General features: G+C 43.5%; 2 protein-coding genes across 13 annotated transcripts; both read right to left on the bottom strand.

Moving 5' to 3' along the window:
* Window positions 1-669: 669 nt before the first annotated feature.
* Window positions 670-11146, bottom strand: LOC101233188 (uncharacterized). Of its 9 annotated transcripts, none has more exons than XM_072935258.1 (9): window positions 10987-11102; window positions 7618-7962; window positions 6140-6508; window positions 5393-5473; window positions 3204-3271; window positions 2537-2615; window positions 2067-2097; window positions 1481-1536; window positions 1173-1307 (listed from the first exon to the last, which is right to left on the bottom strand). In XM_072935258.1, the coding sequence occupies exons 1-8, from the start codon at window positions 11033-11035 to the stop codon at window positions 1497-1499; spliced, it is 1062 nt and encodes a 353-aa protein (XP_072791359.1). In that variant the 5' UTR covers window positions 11036-11102; the 3' UTR covers window positions 1173-1307; window positions 1481-1496. The 9 variants fall into 9 exon arrangements, with proteins under 9 accessions (XP_030139789.4, XP_072791355.1, XP_072791358.1 ...); XM_072935260.1 differs by having other exon boundaries at window positions 3216-3271; window positions 10987-11101; XM_030283929.4 differs by lacking the exon at window positions 1481-1536 and having other exon boundaries at window positions 670-1307; window positions 10987-11101.
* A 4284-nt stretch (window positions 11147-15430) lies between these two features.
* Window positions 15431-22619, bottom strand: LOC100226241 (hepatitis A virus cellular receptor 1 homolog). 4 transcript variants are annotated; one of them, XM_002194759.7, is made up of 8 exons: window positions 21554-22610; window positions 19822-20166; window positions 19229-19279; window positions 17244-17323; window positions 16928-16984; window positions 16392-16506; window positions 16056-16095; window positions 15431-15682 (listed from the first exon to the last, which is right to left on the bottom strand). In XM_002194759.7, exons 1-8 carry the CDS (start codon window positions 21600-21602, stop codon window positions 15589-15591), a joined length of 831 nt encoding a protein of 276 aa, XP_002194795.4. In that variant the 5' UTR covers window positions 21603-22610; the 3' UTR covers window positions 15431-15588. The 4 variants fall into 4 exon arrangements, with proteins under 4 accessions (XP_002194795.4, XP_072791362.1, XP_030139790.4 ...); XM_072935261.1 differs by lacking the exon at window positions 19229-19279 and having other exon boundaries at window positions 21554-22616; XM_030283930.4 differs by lacking the exon at window positions 16928-16984 and having other exon boundaries at window positions 21554-22615.
* Window positions 22620-22925: the final 306 nt, after the last annotated feature.

The raw sequence follows: 22925 nt of genomic DNA on the forward strand, positions 1-22925 counted from the left end.
TGGTGTGGGACAGACAGAGTCTGGGCTGAGCAAACCCAGCCTGGGAGCCCACAGGCCACGTTCTGTCTGGGGACTCTTTGTGCCTGCACCAGAGCGGGGTGAGGACAGGGCTCTGAACTCCCGAGACCCAGAGGGACCCCAAAGAGGAACCTCCCCTGCCTGCCCAGCTCACTGGGAGAGCCTCAAGAGTCTCAGCACAGCCCTGAGCACAGCCAGAGGGGAAATCCAGAGCTGCCAGACCCTGCTGGCTTCTTATCCGGTGCTGTTCCCACACTGTGCTCTTACTTCAGGCTGTTGCTGCCCAGAGATGCCATGGCTGGCACTGGAGAGAACAAACCCTGTCATGGATTGGGATCTTCTCCCAAAGTCACTCCCAAAGCAGCAGAATGGGTGAGGACCCCAGGGAATTACACCAAAGCTCTGCAGTGTATCCCATCGATGATCCCCCAGCCTCCATGGACAATCCCTCTTAACAGATTTAGAAATTATGGGGTTTGTGGGGGCAGGGTAGAGATATTTCCCTCTAGGTTTGTCTTCTGGACATTCTCCCACCCCTGCAAATGCTGCAGTATTTCTTTGGAGAGCTGAGACAGCACACCAGTCATTTCCACACCTGGGAAATACCTAACTCCTGTTGAAATGCCTTAGGATGTGGCATAAAAAGTCCAATTGCCAGCAACAAATTACAGAGTTTATTAACATATTCTCCAAGGGTTATTCAAACATGCTGAATCACAGGCAGTAGTGATACCCCTTAAGTAATCTGCATTTTTGATTTAAAATCACAGCGTTCTTGTTGCTTAATTTTCTTATTGATTACATAAAAGCATTAAAAACTATACTTTATGATTCCTTTTCTTTCTTTATGGCAATTTGAAGATAGGCAACCTTCCATGTGATCTCTTCTGTTCCTCAGAGTACAAGTTGTATTCAAGGAAGAGCATTAGTAAAAATGGAGAAAAGCAAATTCAATTGTGCAACATGATGCTAGTAAGAAGGCAGATGCCAGAAGCATCCATGAATAATGCATAAAGCCTCTTCTCAAATAAGCTTCTTTATGCAGCGAGTTTTAAGGGTCATATGGGAAAATTTGCACAAAGATTTTAAATTTTCATAGTTGAAGCTTTGGCCTTTGTTTTATACCCACTGATATTTTGAGGGCTCACAAGTATCTCTCAGTGCAGCATGGAACAGGCCCTGTTTATTTCCCATGTGCAGATGATGTAGGAGCTCTTCACAAGGAAAAAATGTTGTTTTCTCCTTCAGCACCACTGAAAACTTTGTCAGTCTCTTCTGGTGGTCCAGCACTGCAGTGAGAAGCACAGATCACTAAGGAGGGGACAAAAGGACATTGCTGCTTCAGAGCATTCTTTTTGGTTTGTAACATCAGCAAATTCCCATGGAAATAGAAAGCTGAAACTACTGAGCCCAAGGACTGGAATGAAATAACTCCTACTTTTTACAGCAGGGAGGTATTTACCTGGCTTGCATTCTTCTCATGGATAGGGAAGGGCTGTTTGAACCCTGTAATGGCAGCTGTAGGGTAACCAAAATGGGATTCAGAAAAGAGTCTCTCCCCAATCCCTGTCTCCCACATAGAGCAAGCAGTGAGGGACCAGCTACCTTTGAAAAATTATTGGTCTTTGGAAAAGGGGTGATGCTTTACTGCACTCCCCTGTGGTTTACCCACAGAAATTTTTTTTCTTCAAGAGAAGCCAGAAGATATGAATTTATCAATTACATTTGCACAAGGTATCATGTCCTGGTATCAATCAAAAATAAAAGCAGATTAAGCACTTCCTTAAGCTATAGTCACTACACTGCAGTAACAGTAGCTTAATTTCTCCATTGCTCAGGGTTTCTGTTCATTTCTACACAGAAGCAGCATCCAGGAACCACTATTGAATTTCTGGAGTGAAGTTACCTGAAGTTTCCTCCCGATACAACTTTGGTAATCAACATCACAAGCCAATACTGTACCCATTACAATCAGTGGCCAATATACCTTCCTGTCTCTAAGAAAAATTACACTGGAACTTTTAACAGGAAGTTACAAAATGGATTACCTTTTTACTATAAACTTCTTTGTATGTTTACCTGGAAGCAAAATAATATTAATGTTACAATGGCAAAACAAAATCTATAATTCCAACTTATCTGTCAAACGAGCTCAGAAGCAATGACAGCAAGTTGCAATATTTCTGTGGGCTAAGCAGGAAAGAAAGGATCCCATCCTGATTTCAGTTTCACCAGTGTCTTTTGGTAGCATTTCCAAGAACATATGCAGCCACTTAAGCATAAAGAGAGAGCCAACAGGATGAGCCAACCCTGCAAGAAGTGAGGGAACAGGTTCTCTGCGCAGGCTGCCTCCTACTGCATCCCCACCAGCTCATCCTCCCTGACAGTAAGGACAGCAACCCCCATGAAATGAACACAGCACTAGCACCAGGACCATGGCAGAGCCCCCAGAACAGCCAGGGACTCAGGAGGTTGTGCACAGCCCAGCATTAGAATCATTTCACTTCAGGATACTCACGTTTCCAAACCAAGAGCATCAGTATGAAAAGGATGGACCCCACTATGACACAGGCAATGAGAATGGCAGAGCTGGGAAACTGCAAGGGACAAGAGAGAGACTGAAAAGGCTTTGGAAGCACATTTCCTTCAGAGCTATTTACACAGGAGGGGCTGCACTGGTGCTCAGGGCTGCAGTTTGCAATGCTGTTCTGAGCTTGCCTGTACAAAGCTCTGAGAAGACACATTGAGTTGATCATGATAAACAAAATTAATTACCCTTTCAGTATTTAATAAACCTTATTCTATAATACTGAAACCAGATTAATCCCATTTAACATGAACTTCTCAATAATGTGCCCAAAGTAGAAGTTGGAGCTCAGTCACCCCCATCCTCCTTTTAGAGACGGGGAGGTGTAACACCCTCCTAACTTGCCTTTTACCCCGAGGCTGTTACCTCCCCTCTCTCACAGGGATGCCAGGGGATCAGATTTTTCTGAGGTGTCCAAGTCAGATGGAATGCTCAGGCTTTGTCTCTATCCACTGAAAAGAGGAACAGGTGGTTCCCGAGCTTCTAAATAAAAGTTCAAACCACTGTTTGCAAAAGCTGTCTCTGTAGTAGGAATACACTGGAAATCACTAGCGTGTCCTGCTGTCCTGATTTCTACTCAAACACTCTTGAAACTTACAGGAGGTTTTACCTTATCTCCTCTGTCTTCATATTCCCCAGCATTGCCATCTCTATTTACCGAAACCTCTGAAAATGAAAGAGATTGAAATTATTACTGGCACAATCACCTGAAGGAGCGAGGGCTGCAGTGGCTGTCACTGCTTCAGTCAAGGAGTAATGAACTCTCAGGGAATGAGAAGGGCAAAAGCACTTTGCAACCAAAAGAGAAGGATCAGTTTCCTTCCTGGTGGCTGAGGAAGCCGTGGGAAACCTCAGCCTTCACCAAGAAAGAGGAAAACCCAAGGACACCTTCACTATCTCAGGTTGCTCCAAGTCCCATCCAGGCTGGCCTTGGACACCTCCAGGCATGGGGCAGCCACAGCTTCTCTGGGCACCCTGTGCCAGGACCTCCCCACCCTCACAGGGAAGAATTTTTTTCCTAATATTCAATCTAAACCTACCCTTGGTCAGTTCGAAGCCGTTCCCCCTTCTCCTGTCACTACGTATTCTTGTAAATAGTGTCTCTCCAATAAATAATCCTATTGCTATTTTTCTTTTAATTCTTTTTTATACTTTTCAGAGTATGTTATCTCATTAATAACCTAATTTTCCCCAAATATCTCTGTTCTGACCAGCCCCCTGTGAGAGCTGTGTTGATGTGTCTCCACATCCCATGTGCTTGTATTTTATCAAAAACATGGACAGGACATGGGTAGCTCATGCCAGTGTAAGCAGAAATTTGCACAGGAGTAGAAAAGAGATTATGACTAATAAGAACTGCAGCTAAACAAATACAGGTAATAAAACACTAAAAAGAACTAAAAATCCTGGGGATGTGTGAACATTGCATTTTGTCATTTGCCTGTTTTATGACACTCCACTCTCTCAGAGCTCTGTACTTCAGAACCACCCCAAATCCACAAGAAATGCAGATGTAACAGTGACAATGCAGGTCCAACAAGTCAAAGTTGGCAACATGTGCAGCCTGGCTGGTGGGACCAAGCACTTTGATACTTGAAAGAGCAAGGATATTTTTGGGGTCTGAAGTACGGCTGGTGCTGGCAGGGTTGTAGCGGGGGGAAAGCAAGTGAAGAGAGAAGAGACATTAAATCAGAGCCATTAGATCACAGGTTGCTTGAGGAGCTATCCACCCCAGGCACCCCAACCTATCTGCCAAAAATTGCTCTTGGAGATGGAGGGCTCTTACCCTGGCTTTCTCTCCTGCTGTTCTAACATCAATGCAATGTTCAGCAACAAATCAGCCTTCCCTTCCCTTACAGCAAGCCTGAGCTGGGTGCATTTAGGGCATTATTTCACAGAGTGAATGAAACAGAGCCAAGAACTGGACTTGGCTTACGGCTCTCACCAGACACCAGCAAATTGTGCCGCAGCATTTTCACACCTTGTAACAGTTCAACACAAGGTTTTGCACGGGTGGGAGTGACTCACACCAGCAGGGTACATCTTCTGCTGTTGCTGCTGTTGTGGTGGCTCTTTGCAGATCACTGTCACAACTCAAGCTACCTCAAGAATCCTGGAGCTAAGACCCTTTTTAAAACTTGATATTTACAATGACAAAATCCAGGCATTATCCATCACCCCAGAAGAGGGACATGTGAGGCTGGAGTGAGAAACCCTCACAAATGTTCAAGAGACCAGTTTAGTCTCTTCTGTGAGCCCTCTCCAGAGGCATCAAGCAACACTCTGCTGTAAGTCTTTAGGTCTATCAAAAGCAGACCTGAAAAACTCAAAATACTGTGGGTCTAAAAATTGAGAGATTCATGGCGCTTACTGGAACTAAGAGTCCAGATGCAACATGTCATCCTGGAATTTTAGCATTAAGTTCTCTGTTGAGGGCACAACACTTGGGAAAGATTTTGGAAATCTCAATGAACTCGTAGTGATGACAAATCAGATATCTGATAATTCTGCCATGTTGAAAAGTTTGGGTTTTGACTTCTCTCAGACCCAAAATATCTGACAGTCATGAGTTATTCAGAACCAACTTCCTTTGGAGGTATAAAACATGTTTTTCTCAGCTGTGATTTCAAACTATTTCTGTGTGGACCCTGGATACTGCCAGCTGCAATGAATAAGCACCAGTACGTGGTTGGTGCACTTTTAAGAATATTCAACAGTTTTGTTGATGCCAACTTTTTAATTTCTCTGAACAATCAACTTCTGACCTTGTAATGTTCTCCTACTCACCCACAACTGTCCTCTCTTCCATCAGGACAGAGGTGCTGGTTTCCTCTGCACTTGGAAGTGTACCTGGGAATTCAGCAGTCACTGAAACAAAGTAAAAAGTAATGCTTATAAAGATCATTAATTAGAAGGATCACCACATGGCATTCAAATCTGTGCAGACATCAATCTATGGAAATGAAGTCAGTAATGTAGATGAAGTAGAAACCTACAAATGGTTTGACAACAGATCACTCTGATCACTAATAACAGCAGCAGCCTTCATATGAAATGAGAATGTCAATACTCTGTTTTAAACATGTTTTGAATTATCACTATTTCTCAAGCAGAACATACTCTAAACTAAACTTTTCACCAGGCAATTTCAATTGTCTTCCCCCCCCACCCCCCCCCCCCCAAAAAAAAAAAAAAAAAAAATAGAGCAGTAAAGTGGATCTCTCTTACTCTACTTCAGGTGCTGGGCTTCACATTTATTTCTGTTTTACTTCATGAGTTTTCTGCCACATTATTTCTCCATGTTAAAGCTCCTCTGTAGGAAGCCTGACCCTCTACTGCCTTGGCTGTTGACCCCAGTTTAGCATCATCTACATCTGACTTGTGTTTGCCTAAACCCCTGAAATACACCCATAGGCATCTCAGAGAGAACTTCCCAGATATAAATATAAGTGGTGGAGAATCTCTATGATGCCAGCCAGGCTATCACAGACCATCTCTGCTACACAGAAAAAGGAAAGGATTGGTGCTGGTTACCCTCTGTTCTTCCAGGGAGTGTGGAGTAGAACATGTCATCTTCAGTTGTCACATCAGCTGCTTGGGAAGCAGTTGGAAAATCTGGGGGAGAACTTGTTTCCACCATAGTCACAGGAAAAATATATTCTGTCCCAGCAATTGTTGAGGGAGCAGAGGTCTCCCCTGCAGTTACTGCTGGAGACTCGGAGGCCATGGTTTCTGGTGGAAGGGTGCTGGTTGCCAGCAGGACTGTAGTCTCTGGTGCTGGCTGGAGATCAGAGGTTGCTTGAGGAGCAGAAGTTGTTTCTGTAAAATGTTTGGAGAAAACAGGAGGTTCGGTGGTCGTGGTGGTGGTGGTGGTGGTGGTGGCGGTGGTGCTCACTAGAGAGGCTGCATGGAAAAAACACAGCCAAGGGAAAAGCCAGGTCAAAGCGTTCACAACCAACCCTGAGAGAAGCCAATGCAGAACTGAATAAAAATTATCTGGCTGCTAAAATACTGAAAATGAAGGTGGGAGAGTTACTATTTTAATTAGCTGAAAGCATGACCAGTCTGAGAAATTCACAGATTTATAGATTTGCTTTTCTTTTATCAGTCTGAAACACCCCTCCTTGACCGTCTTGTAGAAAAGGGAGGGCCAGAACCTTCTGTGGTAGAACCCCAAAGTTTGAAAACGTAGTTATTTTGCTTTTCAATGTCCTCATAAAAATACAATAAATAAAACAGCTCTGTTTTTCAGCTACAATCTTGTTAATCTTTGCAACTGGTTCTTTTTTCATGGCCTGTTGCCCTCAGCCTCAGAGGCAAGACAAGCAATTGCAGCGTTTTTCACCCTCTCACCCTCTGTTGTATTGTTTAAAAAAGACAAACAAATGTGCTGTGAACACCAATTGCGCTCTGTAAAAACCAGAAAAAATTGTTTTTCTTCTTTGGGGAGGGTGGGTATCATCTCTTTTATTTCTGTGCAAGACTTTGCTTTATCCTGCAGCTCAGAAAGATAATAGGAAGGGGAAGAAGCCCTTCAATACTCTGAGACAAAATTTCCAAGTATGTGGATGTTGAGGACCCACCCTTAAGGGGAAGGAAGCACCCTTAAGGGTGGATCATCCTAATGTGTTTCCTTGTAATATAGATGAAACAAAAGTCTTCAGTGTTGGGGTGAACCTCAAATGAAAAACTGAATTTCATTCCAAGTGTTCTTTAAATTATAAATCCCTTTTTAATTCCATCATCTTTTAAAAAGTCAAGCCAAGCTACACAACGAGAAATGCACTATCCATCTGAAAGGCAAAAATGCGTAAAACTTAGGGTTTTTTTTTTTAATCTAAACTGCATATTGACTGTGACTCAAATTGGAAACTGGTTGCAGATCTCCCTTGAAAAACGAGGAATTTGGGAATAACAAGTAATTTGGGGAAAACACCTTTGGCCAAAAAAGTGTACATAGACTCCAATTTTCACCACCCTGCTGGCCGTGTCCCCAAGGTCCCCAGCCCCACCTCTGGCCACCTCCAGCCGTATGTTCCTCTTGATGTCGTTGAAGAGGCCGGGGATCTCCACGCGGCAGCAGTACACACCCGCATCCTCCGCCTTGGCCGCGCCGATCGTCAGGGACACATCTCCAGTGGCAACGCTCCCGAGCAGGCTGTACCTCCAGGATGCTCTGGACATCACCCGGCTGCCACTGGTGTGCAAGATTTTGTCCCTGCACTTTGAATTCGGGCAGGGGCCTCTGCCCCAGCACATGTCGGAGATGTCCTTGGGCCGCGCCACCCGGTAGGAGCAGGGCAGTGTCACAGGCTGTCCTATCGTCCCTCTAACAACGGTTTCAGACACCGTGTGTGCTGTCAGGGAGAGGAGAGGGGAGGAATTCTGTCACTCTCTGGTGGTGACACTGCCTACACAGCACAAGGTGTGAGCAAACACTCCTGCCTACGAGCAGGCCACAGCTGCTGAGCCCCAAGACTTCTCCTGCAGCCCGTGCCCCGAGGCACTACAGGCAACAGCCAGCACCTCTCAGGCTTTGCTTTGCTCCTTGCTCTGGTCCTGGCCAGATGCTGGAGGGGAGCTCATAAAATACAGCAGATATGTGGTGAGCAAAGCTGCGGTCTGTCACTGGCAGCCCAAGCGCAAACTGGACCTCTGCAAATGGAATTTGAGAACTCTGATCCCATCTCCTCTCCTAGGAGGCTGTTTGAAAGTTATTCAGAACCCTGTTGTGAAAGACATCTGGTTTTCTCAGCCCACCACCACCTCCTTTGAAAAGGAAATGCTGTCACAGCTGCCTTTCACTGACAGTCTCAAAAACAGGGTCCAAAATACCTATTCATGTGTGAAATTAGGGCCTAATTAAACTGGCAGAGCAGTGGGATCTGTCTGTAGGAACCTGTTCTCAGAAAGTGCACTGAGCAAGCATTGCCAACTAATCCCACTCACCTTGTGGAACTCTGTCTACAGAGAAAATTTAGTTGTTGGTGTTATACTGATTTTAAAAAGAGTACATACAAACTTTCCTTGTCCTCTTATTCTTTGTGACCAGCTTAGTTTGGTGTTTAAAGTCAATACCCACCTTGGCATCTGGTCTGAATCTTTGCAATCTATTATTCCCTCTTAAGTGTTTATGATGTTCCTAGATTGCCCTAAAACAGATTTCTTCACAAAAGGCATTACACAAAAAAGTTCCTAGACAGGAACAAATCTTTCCTGGTTTACATTCACCTGATCTGTGTCAGTCCTCCTACCTTTCCTTTGTCCCCATGTTATCATTTACACGCTGTGGAGCAGGAACTGAGGGACCTGGGGGAGCACCCAGACCTGTCCTCCAGCCCTGCAGATCTGATGTCTCATGGCCAGCTTGCTCACCCCAAAGAAGACTTGCTGCTCTGCTATTATCACCAGCTTCAGCCCTGGTTTGCCAAACATTTCTATTTTGCCAGCTGTTTGAATGCCTTTCCTTTTTGGCATGACTCCCAGGTAGCAAACAGATGCTTCCAACTGTGTCCATGTCTCTTTTGTTTTCTCCTTAATGGACTATTCCCTAGGTGAGGCTTTAGTCTGTGGCAGGCTGCCTCGTGACTTGTTATTGGGATGACATTTCAGATCCGTCATTGCTTATCCCACTGGCAAGAGAAGACAACCCATTCAGGTTTCCACAGCTCCAAATGCTGAAAGAATAGAGGCGGACAAAACAACAGGCAGTATGGCCTGAAGGGCAGGAGCTTCTGCAGAGAAATGATGGCAGGATATGCCAGAAACTAAATTCCTGAATGCAGGATAAGGCTTTGCAAGATGGTGGCTTTGGCCCCTGGAAAGGGAAGATTCATTTGCCTTGAAACAGCAAAGCAGAGAAAACAGCTTCTCTCTATGGAGACAGAACCAGACATGCAGTTGACCTTGCAAGTATTTCTGTGAGAGCAAGGAGTTAGTCATGAGCAGGTTAACACATATTTTTAAGATGGTCCACCAAAGATGTGTGGAAAGCCAGCTAAAACTGTTGCTAGAATTCAGGTCACTGCTTCTTGAGGAGACATGGGCTCATCTTCTGCTATTTCAGCCCATTTCTGCACAGCACAAAAGCAGCATCATTAAACAATCCTTTAACAAATGAAAATTTGCCGGCTCTTCTCTTTGAAATAAGCAGAGTCCTTAACTTAGTAAATAAATAACTAAGTAAATCATTTGAAAGAAGAGGAAAGACACAAGGCATTAGAGTATCTCCAGTTCAGTTTCCCTCTAGTATTCTTGTTAGAAAGTTACAGGTTTTGCAGTTTCAAATCCTCTTTCAATTTCTGTGAAGCTGATGTTGCCAGCATCTCCCTGCACTGCAGCAGCCTGGATTCAACAGCATGAATCCTTATTTAATAAGGATTAAATAACTTAAATAACTTTTCAGGTACAGCCTCTTCTAGAGACTGATTTTTCCAAAGGAAATAGTAAATAGGAGGGAATTAACATGTCTTTGAAATTAAGAGACCTTAATTTCAGTAAGAGCAGGTCCTGAGACCCTGCTCTTACTGTGAGGAGAATCCTGCCCCTCTCCATGGCCCCAGCCTTGCAGGCATCCAGATTTGACCCAAGGCTCTGCCTGGGTGTTCCCACTGAAATCTGTGAGGTTTGTCACTCTTGGGCCCTTCATTAATGAGAGAGAAATCGTCTCCACATGTTTAATATCCCATCCAACATAGAAAGGGGTATTAATAATTGGTCAGATCATACAGTTGTACTCATATTTATGTACAGTCTCTCTACAACCGACCCTTGGGGCAACTGGTACTAAGCAGTTATTCCCACAGTTGCTCTTGTACTTGTCTTCTCTCCCACAAACTGGTCACTGGATGGACAAAAACATTCATCCTCCAGTCAGGACAGATGTTTGATAAGATTTTTTTTTACCCTTGATCTATTCCTGGAATAATTTTCCTACTTTGCAGAAGATATTTGGAATCTTTGCCCTATCGATCCTTTTTATTTTTTTCCTCACTGAAGCTTCTTTACAGATGAGATTGCAGAGGATATGACAGATAAACAGAAAAGAAGCATTTAACTGGCTATTGAACCTCAAAATAACACATTCTCAGCACGGAGCTGAGTTAAAGAGCAGGTAACAAAAAGCCATTCTCATCCTTCAGGAGCTCTGCAAGGGAAGAAAGAGAATAAGGGAACTAACACAGAGGAAACAGCACACATTTTTAAAAGTGAAAAAACCACAAAGTTCAAACAGTATTAGCTCATAAATAAGAAAATTTTTGAAGTTCTATATACAGTTATGATCTTTTTCACTGTTTTGTTTTCACAAAACAAGTGTTGCTGGTTTTCATTTGAAAACAACATTAGTTTCCTGAGCAAACAAAAAGCAGGTGAAGACTCACCTATAAAGATCTGTATCACCATCCAGTGAAACAGCACAAAATGGGACATTCTGGCTGACAGGGACAGCAGCACAGCAAGTGGAAGAAGAGGAAACCAGACCTTATCCTTTCCAGAGTCTGAGTGACTCCCACTGAAGTCTCATTTCTCCATTTCCAGATTTTACATGCTGCAAGTGTTTCTCTCCTACGCTTCCGGATAGGAACTGCCCAAAGAGGGGATCTGCTGCTGTGCTCAGTGCTGTGCAGCCCCACCTGGGGCACTCTGGGCCGTTCTGGGTCACACAATTTAAGGACATTCAGGTGCTGGAATGACAGAACCAGAGGACACAGCCTCAAGGGAAATATAGGATGGATATTAGGAAAAAGTTTTCTATGTAAAGAATGATGAAGTTCTGGAATGGTCTGCCCGGGGAGGTGGTGGAGTCACCTTCCCTGGATGTGTTTAAAGAGAGACAGAGTGTGGCACTGGGTGCCAGGGTTTAGTTGAGGTGTTAGGGTTGGGTTGGACTCGATGATCTTTAAGGTTTCTTCCAACCCAATAATTCTGTGAACGTGCTCAGATGAGGCCAGCTGAGCAGGTGGCAGGGACTGGAATGAACATCCTGTGAGGGGCAGCTGAGGAATCCAGGACTGGAGAAAAGGGGGCTGAGAGGAGCTCAGAGCTCTCTGCAGCTTCCTGAGGAGGGGACATGGACAGGGATCTCTCCTCCCTGGTAGCGACTGACAGGACACAGGGAGATCACTCCAAGCTCATGGGGATGATTCCAAGCTGACCAGGGAGATTTACACAGGACATTGGGAAGTATTTAGTGAGAGGGCAGTAAACCCTAAAAAGGCTTTCCTTTTCACCTTTCCCCTTCCAAGACATTCAACATGGTCCTAGCACCAGAAATTTCAATATTCTCTTTTCTTTGCCATTCCCTGGAACTCTTAAGGCCCAGTTCTGTTCCAGGGTCCTGAGTGGCAGGAACAAAGTCTGTGCTTTTACACCCCTAAACATTTGGCATAGTCTCCCCTCAGACTTTGTCCTCAGGTACGTTTGCTTAATCCCTCATTTGCCATGCTCCTGCCTTCTGCCTGAAGACCCCTCTCTTCCCCCAGCTTTGTATTTTCTGTTTGCAAAGACAGCCTTAGAGGAAGTTGTTGCAAATGTTTTGTTGCCAAAACCACTTCCTTCCCAAAGAAATGGGACATCAGCTTCAAGAAATATATTTCACTCCTTCTGACTGTTTTATTTTTTTCTGACCAATTGACAAATAAGTTCTCTGGAAGTTTTTCTCTGGAACAGCTGAGTAATAAAGCAAAAGTAATTCAGGGCAGTAAGGTCAGGAATGAAGAACTGCAGATAGACAAAATTCTGTGCAAATAAATGTAGCACAGTGCAAACTGGAGTGCAATTCCAAGTTCAAATGATAAAATGATGGGCTTTTAACCAGGCATTACACTTTTAGTAATGAGATTTTGGGCTTATCATGATAGTCAAGTCCATGAAAATATCGCCCTTCTGCTTGCTAGCACTGAAAAAAGCAAATAAAATGTTAGCAGTAAAGGCAATGAGTAAAATACTTAATTTGCTCTATTCTACCAGCTACAGTTCATACAATAGCCCAGCCCCAGCTGCTCTGTGAACAGAACTAATGAAAGCTGAGGTATCCAATATCCTGGAGATTTTCTCCCTGCAATGATCATAGTTTCTCCCATTACTGACCACCCAGCAGTGGCTCTGAGCTGATGCTCAGCTGATGCCAGTGCAGGGAGCAGCTGAATTTCACCTGGGGCACAAACTTGGGTCATTATTCAGCTATAAATTCCCATAAAGCTTGTCCAGACAGAGCTGGACAGTATGTCACAGGCAACCAGGAAAGGCACAGGATGAACACAGCATCCTATCAGATTTGCTTTCATAGCAAGGCTGGGCCAACAGCAGAGTGCATTGAAAAAGGCCATTCAAAATCCAAGTGTGCTGGGAAGAACCACAAACACACAGGTCACTTTCTGCTCTTGTACTGCTATCTAGTGGCTTCTTGCAGGCAGAAAAGGCAGAGGTGTCTGATGAGTTTTCAGCTCATCAGCTCAATGTGTTGCCAGACAATATCCTGGTGGCTGAATGGCTTCCAAGTGCACTTGCTTGTGTCTAAGGCTCATTTTGAAATGCCTCTTCAGAGATCCACTGACACAAGTGCAGGTAGCAAAAGCCCAGGGAGCTTCTGCCTTTGTGGATGTGTATCACACTGCATGCCCAGGGCAAAGTTCTTGCTCCACACTACCTTTGCAAAGTGTATTTACCAAGCAGTTACAGAGCAGAAAGATTTTGCTTAATTCAAGATTTTGGTTATCAGATACTCTAGAACTTTACGTGAAAAGTTGCTGATGCAAGAATTAGTCTGAATTAGTCTGTAATATTAATTTTAAAAATCTTTACAGACAAGCATCTTTTATGATTAGGAATCTTAAGGATAACCCACAAACTCCTTAAGAGCATGAACAGTTGAAATCAGATGATTTTGGAGATCCCACATGTCTAACTCTGACCCCAGTAGAGACTGATTACATAAAACTGCAGAAAGCAGAAATTGCTGGAGATGTTTCCTGAGCCAGTTCAGAGACCAGATTAGACTTCCTCGAGCTCCTGTCATGGGATGGAGCCTGCAGCAGCAACATGCTCAGCCAGGCAGAAGGAAAGCATTGTCTGCAGCAGGGGCAGAGATTTGGGGTCAGTAATTGTTATTAGTAATCAAATGCAAAAATACAGTCTGACACCAGCAGGTCATTTCTGGATTCTGTACCTTCTCACACAAAGCTATACATGATGTGAAGACAGAAAATGGCAGAGCTGGTTTTGTCCATCATTTTTCCCGGCCCTGGGATCAGTGATCACCCAAAATCTGTGCTCCCACTCTTCAGTCAGCCATGAATTCACCTTTACCTTTTCAGCCTGCTACAACAGAGACCCCAGGAGAACAGAGATCACAAGTGAAAATCCAAAGCATCTGGCCCAATTTGCTTTCCATTTCTTCCTTCCTCAGCAGGACAAGCCTTTTCCTCCTCTGGAGTCTGTGCAAAACCACTCACCTGCAAAACCCTACCTGAGCCAGAGCCTCTGTGAGCCCTGGGGAAACCACTGCCCTCCCATCTCCACCAGCTGGGACTAGGAGGGGTCACTTCTCCACTGACCCCAGATCCCCTTAAAGCACAACCAGATCGTAGCTTCAAGCTGTGTCTCAGCTGTTGACATAAATACTTACTGATGTTATGCCTCATTGCATTGTTGAAATAATTTTGGAGTTTAAGATTAACTCAGTGGCAGAAAGTTTGTGGTGAGTTTTTGCTGTGGCAGCAGTGTCTGTGTTGGGTAATTCCACACTGCTGCCTAGGATGAGCTTCAGGACAAAATGATTTGACCAATATTTGGTAAGAGTTAGTGTCTCTCCTGCCTGTGCTGCTTTTCTGCTCTTCTCCCAATCTCTGCTTAAAATGTGTTCTAAAAAACAACTGAGGACAATTACTCTTCTTCTTAAGGATGATTTGGGTGTGTTGTCTCTTGCTCAGCAATTTATACTCACAGGACAGACTCTATTTATTTAAAGTAAACCAAAGTTTTGTTTTGCAGAGAATAAAAGATGAGGCACGTCACTAACTGAGGAGCAATAGAGGACAGGCACTTGGCCACAGATGTTTCCCATTTATGAGGTAAAATCCATCAAACACATTCAACATTCTTAGGAATTTAGAGTTGTTTGATATCTAGTGATGAGTGAAGGCAAGGCCAACTTCCAGCCAATATTTTGTGCAATGTCCACGATTTCTCTGCAAGCTAAGAAAATAATCTCATTAACTTTACAAAGGTGGGGGAAGGTTGTTCAGATTTTTTAGAGACTTTGAAGTGAGACTTTCCACACCAAGGGCTTCCCAGGGTAAAGGAGAAAGCCACAGGAAAACAGTGATGTACTTTGCCAAAAAAACTCACACTTAGTCAATTCTCTGCACACAAGCTGTGACTGTTCTGTCCATTGAGTTACTGATGCTGCCTGGCTTCAAGGATATCCCCTTGGGGGTGAGCAGCCATAGCTCCTTCAGATTTAATTCCAGGTGGACAGACATTCATATATTGCATTACTGAGCTGTTACCAGAACAGGCCATACCTGATTTCAATGAAAATTCAAAAATAAGTGTTTATCAAATTACTAATACTGCCAAGATTGGCCACACAGCTGTGAGATTGCTTCTGCCCTCTGACGACACAGACTCTGTGGAAGGTGGCAGATAGAACCCACAGTGAACACAATTGTGCCCTTCTGGCACTTCCTTTTTTTTTTTTTTTTTTCCCAACAAGGAAGCGAGAATTTGAAGCGGATAATAAATATAATCATAACTTTCTTTAGGAAATGGAAAGTTCCACCAATGCCAGTTTTCGTTTCTGTCTCTGGAACAGGCTGATAAAGATTTTAATTTAAAGTGTAACTTTTATTTGTTTTATTATTAGGATGTGAATAATGCTTCAGTAGTGCAGTCACGTTCAGCTGCTGAGCAGAGGGAGCAGCCAGCATTTTGCAAACTATTTAATGTCCCATCAATGACAAAGACAGCCATGCATCCAGTCCTTAGTGTATGATATAAATATTTTCCTCTGCATGAGTCTCTTCTTCCAGGGCACTATGGCTCCCCACACCTTGTGGCCTCCAAAATGCGACAAAGCTGCACAAAAGAGTAAAAAACATGGTGTTAAACCAGAAACAGACAATAAAACCACAGAAGAACAGATCAACCAGCTCATTAGAAAATGTAAAATATGTTTAAACATGTGATCATGACTGATAGTGAATCATCTTTCCACTTATGAGACAATTGACACCCCTGAGGTTAGCAAGCTGCTTAATGTTGTGAACTGACAGTGACACTTATTTTTGCTTAATAAGTAACAAAAAAGTAGCAGGAGTTATTAGTTTCTTTTTATAATATTTTCTATTAACATGAGGTTAAAAAATAAAGCCAAATTATGTGATGGAATGCTCAGCACACTGATTTTTTTTTCTGCAACTATTAGCAAAAGCAGGAACAGAAAACTTACCCTGCAGAAGCACTCATCTTCTTCGTGTTGTAAAAATATTCTAAGGACCATTCAGAATGAAAAGAAAGAAAAAAAGAAAGAAAAAATTAATTTTGTTTAAACCATTAGAAGCAAGTAAAATAGTAGGTTCAAAGATAAATTCAGGTGTAAGAAACTAAATAAGGGACCTTCAAAAATGTTTTCAGGATAGGAAATTCCCATTGTGAGCAGCCACAGCACAGGGGCCCTCCAGGGACCTCAGGTCCCTGCCCTGAAGTGGGAGATGTGGCATCAGCCACAGCTGTGGCTGGACAGACCTGAACAATCCTTGAGTAAGTGCTTATGAGAAGTACTCACGTTTAGTGAGGAGCAGAGCCAAAATCAGGATGAGCAGAAGTGCTGCACACGAGCCAATTCCAATGTACAGCCCACGTTCTGGGTCCTGCTGACTGGCAAGTGATACAGATGAGTTCTGTCAAACACAAGCCAAGGAGCATTAGAGGAACTGACAGCAAGAAGCCCATGCAATACCCAAAGGCCTTCTGTGTGTTTTGCAATTCTGCAGGAAAAGCACACCTTAGACCAAAAGCCTAATTTGAGCAACAGGACCAGTTTCAAGCAGAATCTCCGCAATAATTGTGTGAACTGTGCTGTTAAACACAGTCTTTGAGATTTTCAGAAGAACTGGAGTTATGAGAAATCCCATTTATTCAGGTTTAATAATATTTGGTGATTTTTTTTTTAATGAGTAAGGTGTCACAGCCTCCCACCTGTGCTGTAAGACTCAGAGGACACACAGAGCTGCCTGTTTGAGCCCCACTGCACGGGGAGTGCGGGGCACCCCTGTGCTCTCAGGTGGCCCCAGCTGCACTTTTGCCCATGTCTTGTCATACCTGCAGGTTTGCAGTCACATCCAAGCAGTCTGAGGGGCCTGAGCAGGGAGCAGAGGCCTGAAAGGACATACAGATGTTGCTAAAGCTCTTCCTCCTCTAGAAGGAAGTATTTTATGCATGCTAAGCAGGGGTTTTTTCCCTCCCTCTGTAATAATGAGCACATAAGCACTCTTTCTAACCACTAAACATGTAGACTACAAAACAATATTCTGCTGCAATCAGACAAAAGCAGCGGAAGCGACCTGTAGGGATGACCCAGTAACCTCTCAAGTCCATCCACTCTGTCGAGGTGTGCTACAGCAAGGCTGATGCTTACAGTCTGAGGAGCTTCTGAAGCAGAAACCAATGGCCAGGTCCTTGTGACAGTGACAGAGGATTCACTGGTGCTGCCAGGAGCTGAGCAAAGGCAAGACAAACACATCACTTGCACAGAGAACAGTTCTGCCTCCACAGAGAAGAATCTGTACCGCTGACTTGGGACCCTGAACTTCTGTGTGTGTCAGCAGTCTGGGCTCTGCATATCATAAGAGGTTGGTGCCCTCAGAGGGCAGCACAAAACTCTGAATATTGAATATTTTCAGAGCTTTGAACTCCTTCTTAGGAGTACTTGGCTCTCACTGTTATCTCAGCACTACGAAGGAGTTACCAATCGGAGCTGGAGCCAAGAAACAGTGGCCATAAGATCATAAAACAGATTGGGTTAAAAGGGATTTAAAGCCCTTATCATCCCCTGCTATGGACAGGTTTCTCAATGCCCCATCCAACCTGGCCTTGAAGCAAAAAATGATGCATAAAGCAAACTTAGGTTATCAGCTGAAAACTGATGAAGATTATCTCAGGGCCTTGAAGCAGCACATGATGCAGTCACAGAAAGCAGGTGATACTTTTAAAGCCCCAGGCAGCTATACAGTAAACAGACTGAACAAAATGTAATATATTTGCATAAGGACCTGCAGCACATTTTGAGGTAATTTCCCAGAGCACAGCAGTTCGCAACATTTAAAATTAAGAGCTACGAATTTCTCTCTTATCTATCATCAGTCTCAGTTTCTCCATGTGTTGTCAGATGACATAAAAATCTCCTGAACACAAAATCTCCTGTTCCCTCTGTGCCAACCCCAGCTGGTTGCTTTTATGTTTTAAATTGTTACCCTTATCCCAGAAGCTTTATTTTGAAGAGGACAGGATAATCAGCTTCCACTGGAGATTCTAGAGTATTTCTAAATCAAAGGCACATGGACACCTGCCTTTCCCCATCTCCCTCAGTGTGAACATGCACACACTACTTTGTATTCTGAAAACTTCAAACACTGTTCCACCATCAGCTAAGGAGGAGGTCACAGGGATAAGAAAATCCCTGAGTTCTAAGATTGGAATCAATGTTATTTGCAACTAGAATAGAAACTGTCTGAGAAAGTTTTCACTTCCTCTTCCAAAAAGGAAATGCAACAGTTGTAACACTAATTTGAAGTTGCTTAGCTGAAAACATCCAAGATAGAGGGAGAAATACAAATGGCATCCCTGATTTTTTTTTTTTTTTTCAGAATCCAGAGAATAAACCATTGCTACATCACAAGGTTTCTCTTGTGTAGTGGAAATTAAAATTGCCTTTTTCAGACTGGAAAGATGCAGCTGAGCAGGTTTATGATAGAAGTTTATCCTTTTCTGAAGGGAATGTAGAAAACAAGTGAGGAATAGCTGAGCACTGTCTCTTCCCCTGAAATGAGGAGCCTCACATTATTAAAGGTGCACAGAGGACGTTGGTAGCCTCAGGGACACACCTTACACCAGGCTGGAACGATAATTTGGCACTGTGTCACAAAAATAATGTCATTTTTCTATCATCCTCCTTAATCATCTGCTGCTGACTGCTACAGGAAGCAGGACTCTGTCTGATGTTCTTTTGAGCTAGTCCAATAAAACAGTTCTGATTAAATCGTGGGTACACCCAACTCCTAAAAGTTGTGTTTTACCATTCATGGGATGCATTTCTAGAAGATGAGGTGAGATTTTATACCACAAAAACCCCCTACAAACCAAAACAATAGTCAAATAAAAGCAAATCTTGCAGCACCATTAAAACATCTATTTAAGCATCACACCTGGAAGCAGCTTCCTCCCAAATATACATGTTCCCTCAGTATAATATCAATCAGAATTTAAATCCAAGTTCTGATCTTTGGTAATGTTTAATAAATTTAAGCCAAATATTTCTACCATCTGTCATAATTTTTTTTCTTCCTAAGATTCCCTATTTGAAATATGGCTTGTACATGCTATTAATACTTGGATAAAAATTACCTGAGGTCTGTTCAGAGGTGTAAGTGTGAGGACTTGCAGTAGAGATCCTTGCTGATGTTAAAATATAAAACAAAATCAACACATAATTAACCTTATTGGGCATTTGTGTTTTGAGAAAAAGACAGTGTTTCCATAATAAAAATTTGCTAGCAAAGCACAAGTACATTTGTCAGCCAAGTACCACAAATATCACAAGCAAGGGAAAAACTAAAAATCAAAGGAAGAATTGATAGAAAGCTTCTCTATACCAATTAAATCCCTCGGATTTTATCTAGAATCAAGCAGGGAAAAGCAAACACAACTTTCAATGACAAAGGAGCAGGAATAAAGCTTTGGATGAATACTTTATGCTGCCCTTCTTTTTAAATTCTTTGGTGTCTCTAAGAATGCTCCATGAAAGCATCATGTCCTTTTTTATCTGCAGTGACTGCAGTGGGATAACAACATTGCCAAAGACAGCCTAATTGAGGTAGCACTAACAGCAGATGCACAAGGTCCTCAAGATCAGTCAAGAATGCAGAAATCATTTCCACCACAAGCTTTGAAGCCCAGACCCAGGAGCAGATCCATCACAAGAACTCCTCTGCACTCACCTTTCTTCACCATAACCTTGTGATTAATCAGCTGATCATTGAACAGCCCCGGGATCTCCACACGGCAGCAGTAGGTCCCAGAGTCCGCTTCCCTGGCGTCCACGATGGTCAGGGACACGTCCCCCTTCTGCAGGTCCCCTTTCAGCTGGTACCTGCTGCTGTGCTGCTCTGTCACCCTCCAGCCATCTGTCCAGATAATGGGCTGGGAACACTTGGAACTGGGGCACCTGTCCCGACCCCAGCACATGGATGTGATGCTATTTGTGTTCCAGACAGTGTAGTGGCAGGGCACAGTGATGTTCTGACCAACCTCTCCTATCACAATTAATTCGGATACTGTGGAGCCTGGGGACAAAAAGACAAACAGTTATGGAGCACAGGGCAAGGAGCAGGGAAGCTTCTTGTGAATCTTGCATGTCTGAAACCTCCCGTCTCTCAAAGAACACCAGGCTTTGCTGGATTTTGCACAAATAGATGTGTCCTGGCAAGACTGGTGCAGTGAGGGATAATGATCAGGCCAGGGACATGTTCACAGAAATAACATTTTCTGCAGGCTCTGCACATAGGCAATGAGGTGAAGAGACTCGGTGGCTTCTCTTGAGCCAGGTGCAGTCTCTTGGCTCTTAACTTTTTCCTTTGTGTGCATTTAACCCACGCCACACACACAAGGGAGCAGTAAGACATTGACTTTTCTCAAAGCCATTGTGGGAAACACTTCCCCCCTTTCAATGAACTAAACTGCAGGTTTCGTCTGAATGATCACTGCTGAATGAATTTCATTTTCTCTTGACTTAAGGCAGGTTTTGCCCATTCTTATCAGTAGAAATTTTTCAGAGCTTTTCTGAGAAATAGTATATATACTCTCTTTTTTTTTTTCCACTACCTTATTCTCCCTTCTTAGTCTTACGCAGTTTCTACTTAGTTTGCTTCCCCATAAATTTGTCACGTTTCCAGGAGGTTGTGTCACACTACTCAGGTCAAGACAGTGAGCCCTAACACCCAGTAGACCATTTATGACAGAGAAAAAATACACTGGGAATAAGTCTCTGAAACAACATATTTTCTTTAATATGAAAAGGAAGCTCAAAATGAAACTCATAATAAAAGGCTTTATAAAGAACTACAAGAAATATCTGTAGTATTTTCTTTCTACTGAATTTATCTCACCACCAAGTTTTCAATGTCTGTCTGTCTTTATTATTACCACTTTACAACCTGTTGTTTTCATTGCTGTTGCCCTTAACAACCTAGGACTGCTCCCTCAGGAATTAAAAAAAAAGAAAGAAAAAATTACCAATTTGTCCCAATAATATTTCATATGGCTAAAAATCACCAGAAGCCACAGTTGATCTTCTCCCTGTCTACCTAAGCATTCATCATCACGAGGCTTGCCAAAGTGAAATGTCCTTGTTTTTCAGCTTCTCTAAAGCAATTTAAAGTTCTCTGCTCAAATCATCGTCTAAAAAATCCCACTAAGATGAGCAGTCAGCCCAAGAAGCAGAATCTTTAAAACCACCATACCCTCAGCGTGTTTCTGTTTCCCAGAGGAGGTCAGGCCATTAGAGCTCTGTTGAGCCACTGTGAAGTTCTATTTTAACACAGAGAACTGCAGCCTCTGTGATGTGGCCACTCTTCCTGCTGCAAGATAAAATTTCTCTTTGCCACCCTCAGAATCCCTGATGCACGTCACCTCCACCCACCTCCATCCAGTTGTTTCTGCCCCCGTGGTTACCTGTGAGCAGCACCAGGAGAGCCCAGTTCAGGCAGATGGAAGACAACATTCTGGCTGAAGGTGACAAACAACACTCCTGTTCACCCTTCTCATTCAAGAAAAATTATCTTCTTTGTGAGCTTCCGTGTTTCCTGCTCAGCACATCATCTCCAGACGGAGCTGTGGGTGCCTCTCAGTGCAGTCTGGGCTGTTCTGCTCGAGGCTGGGCTGTTGTGCAGTGTGCTGCAGCACAGCTGCTGGGGCAGGGTACAAGTGCACTGAGCTCCTGCTGGCGGGGCTTTGACTGAGAGGTGACAACACTTCACAGCACCACACAACTCTGCTTCTCGTTTTTTTCCAGATCTGTTTGATGACTGTAAGTGAAACTTGACAGCAGCACTGAGCTGACACGACTGTCAGCAATCCGCTGCCCCAGACTGCTTCCCACACCTGCTTTGGCCACAGCAGACAGCGCCTGGATAAAAGGTTACGTAATACCCACTTGCTGTGGTAAGTGGAAAGGGCTTGGCCAAGTAACAGATTTGTAGGATGAGCTACTCAAGCTTTTCATCACAAGTTTCTGGTTCTAATACTTAGAAGCAACTCAGAGCATCTTCTGGCAAATTTTCTTTGGCAGCAATAATTTGTTAGTTTTGGAAAATTGTTACACAGTTGAGCCTAGCAGAGTGCCAGTCTTTAATATTTAAAAATGCCACATGCATCTGCATACACATCCAGAATAGAGAGGAGACTTGAAAAAGTAGTGTGGAAGCCGACTCAAGGCTCACTTTGATAAAATACTGAAATACAGCTTTTGAGAAATGCTGTTCCCTGGCCATTCTCCCTGTGCCACTCTCCTCAAGGATGTCTTTTTATACTGTTTGGGCTAGAACTGCACCTGAGATCAAGGGCCAAGAAATGCTCTTTGCTGAAGCAGCTAAACTACTTCACAGTGAAATGAAGTACTAAGGAGTTATTTATGAGTAAGTGGAAGATGTTAGAATTGGAACCTTGCCTTGCATGACTGCCTTATAGGAGAACAGAGGCACCAAACTGACGGCAGTTTTAAGGGAAAATCAGGAAAACCAAGGGATTAATGTCTGAGAGACATTACACTTGTAGGAAAGAAGTGATAGAAAGACGGATGAAGGTGATTTTTGCATGCAGCAGCTGGAAGCAGAACTCCTTAAGAAAAGGCTTCCTCTCAGCTCCTGTGGTTTCTGAGGAAACTGCAGAGAGCTGCTAGAGGAACAATTCTGATAATTACCAGCAGGATCCTGAAACTGCTCTGCAAAAATGGGAAAGGCAGGGCAGGCTGTCTCTGCCAGGATCCAGGAAAGCCATTTGGGTCACACAACAAAAGGATGTGAGAGCTACAGGACACCAGTTAACC

The sequence above is a fragment of the Taeniopygia guttata genome, chromosome 13 (assembly GCF_048771995.1).
Source record: "Taeniopygia guttata chromosome 13, bTaeGut7.mat, whole genome shotgun sequence".
In the NCBI taxonomy this organism is placed as follows: Eukaryota; Metazoa; Chordata; class Aves; order Passeriformes; family Estrildidae; genus Taeniopygia; species Taeniopygia guttata.

Bases quoted from the DNA above. Each gene is read 5' to 3' on its own strand.
- LOC101233188 (XM_072935257.1), bottom strand. From the start codon at position 11,035: ATGTCCCATTTTGTGCTGTTTCACTGGATGGTGATACAGATCTTTATA. The intron at 7,963-10,986 runs GTGAGTCTTCAC...TCTCCCTGACAG, and splicing joins GGTGATACAGATCTTTATAG to CACACACGGTGTCTGAAACC. The intron at 3,272-5,392 runs GTGAGTAGGAGA...TTTCATTTTCAG, and splicing joins GGAAGAGAGGACAGTTGTGG to AGGTTTCGGTAAATAGAGAT.
- LOC100226241 (XM_002194759.7), bottom strand. From the start codon at position 21,602: ATGTTGTCTTCCATCTGCCTGAACTGGGCTCTCCTGGTGCTGCTCACA. The intron at 16,096-16,391 runs GTGAGTACTTCT...AATGGTCCTTAG, and splicing joins GGCTCTGCTCCTCACTAAAC to AATATTTTTACAACACGAAG. The intron at 15,683-16,055 runs GTAAGTTTTCTG...TCTTTTGTGCAG, and splicing joins AAGATGAGTGCTTCTGCAGG to CTTTGTCGCATTTTGGAGGC.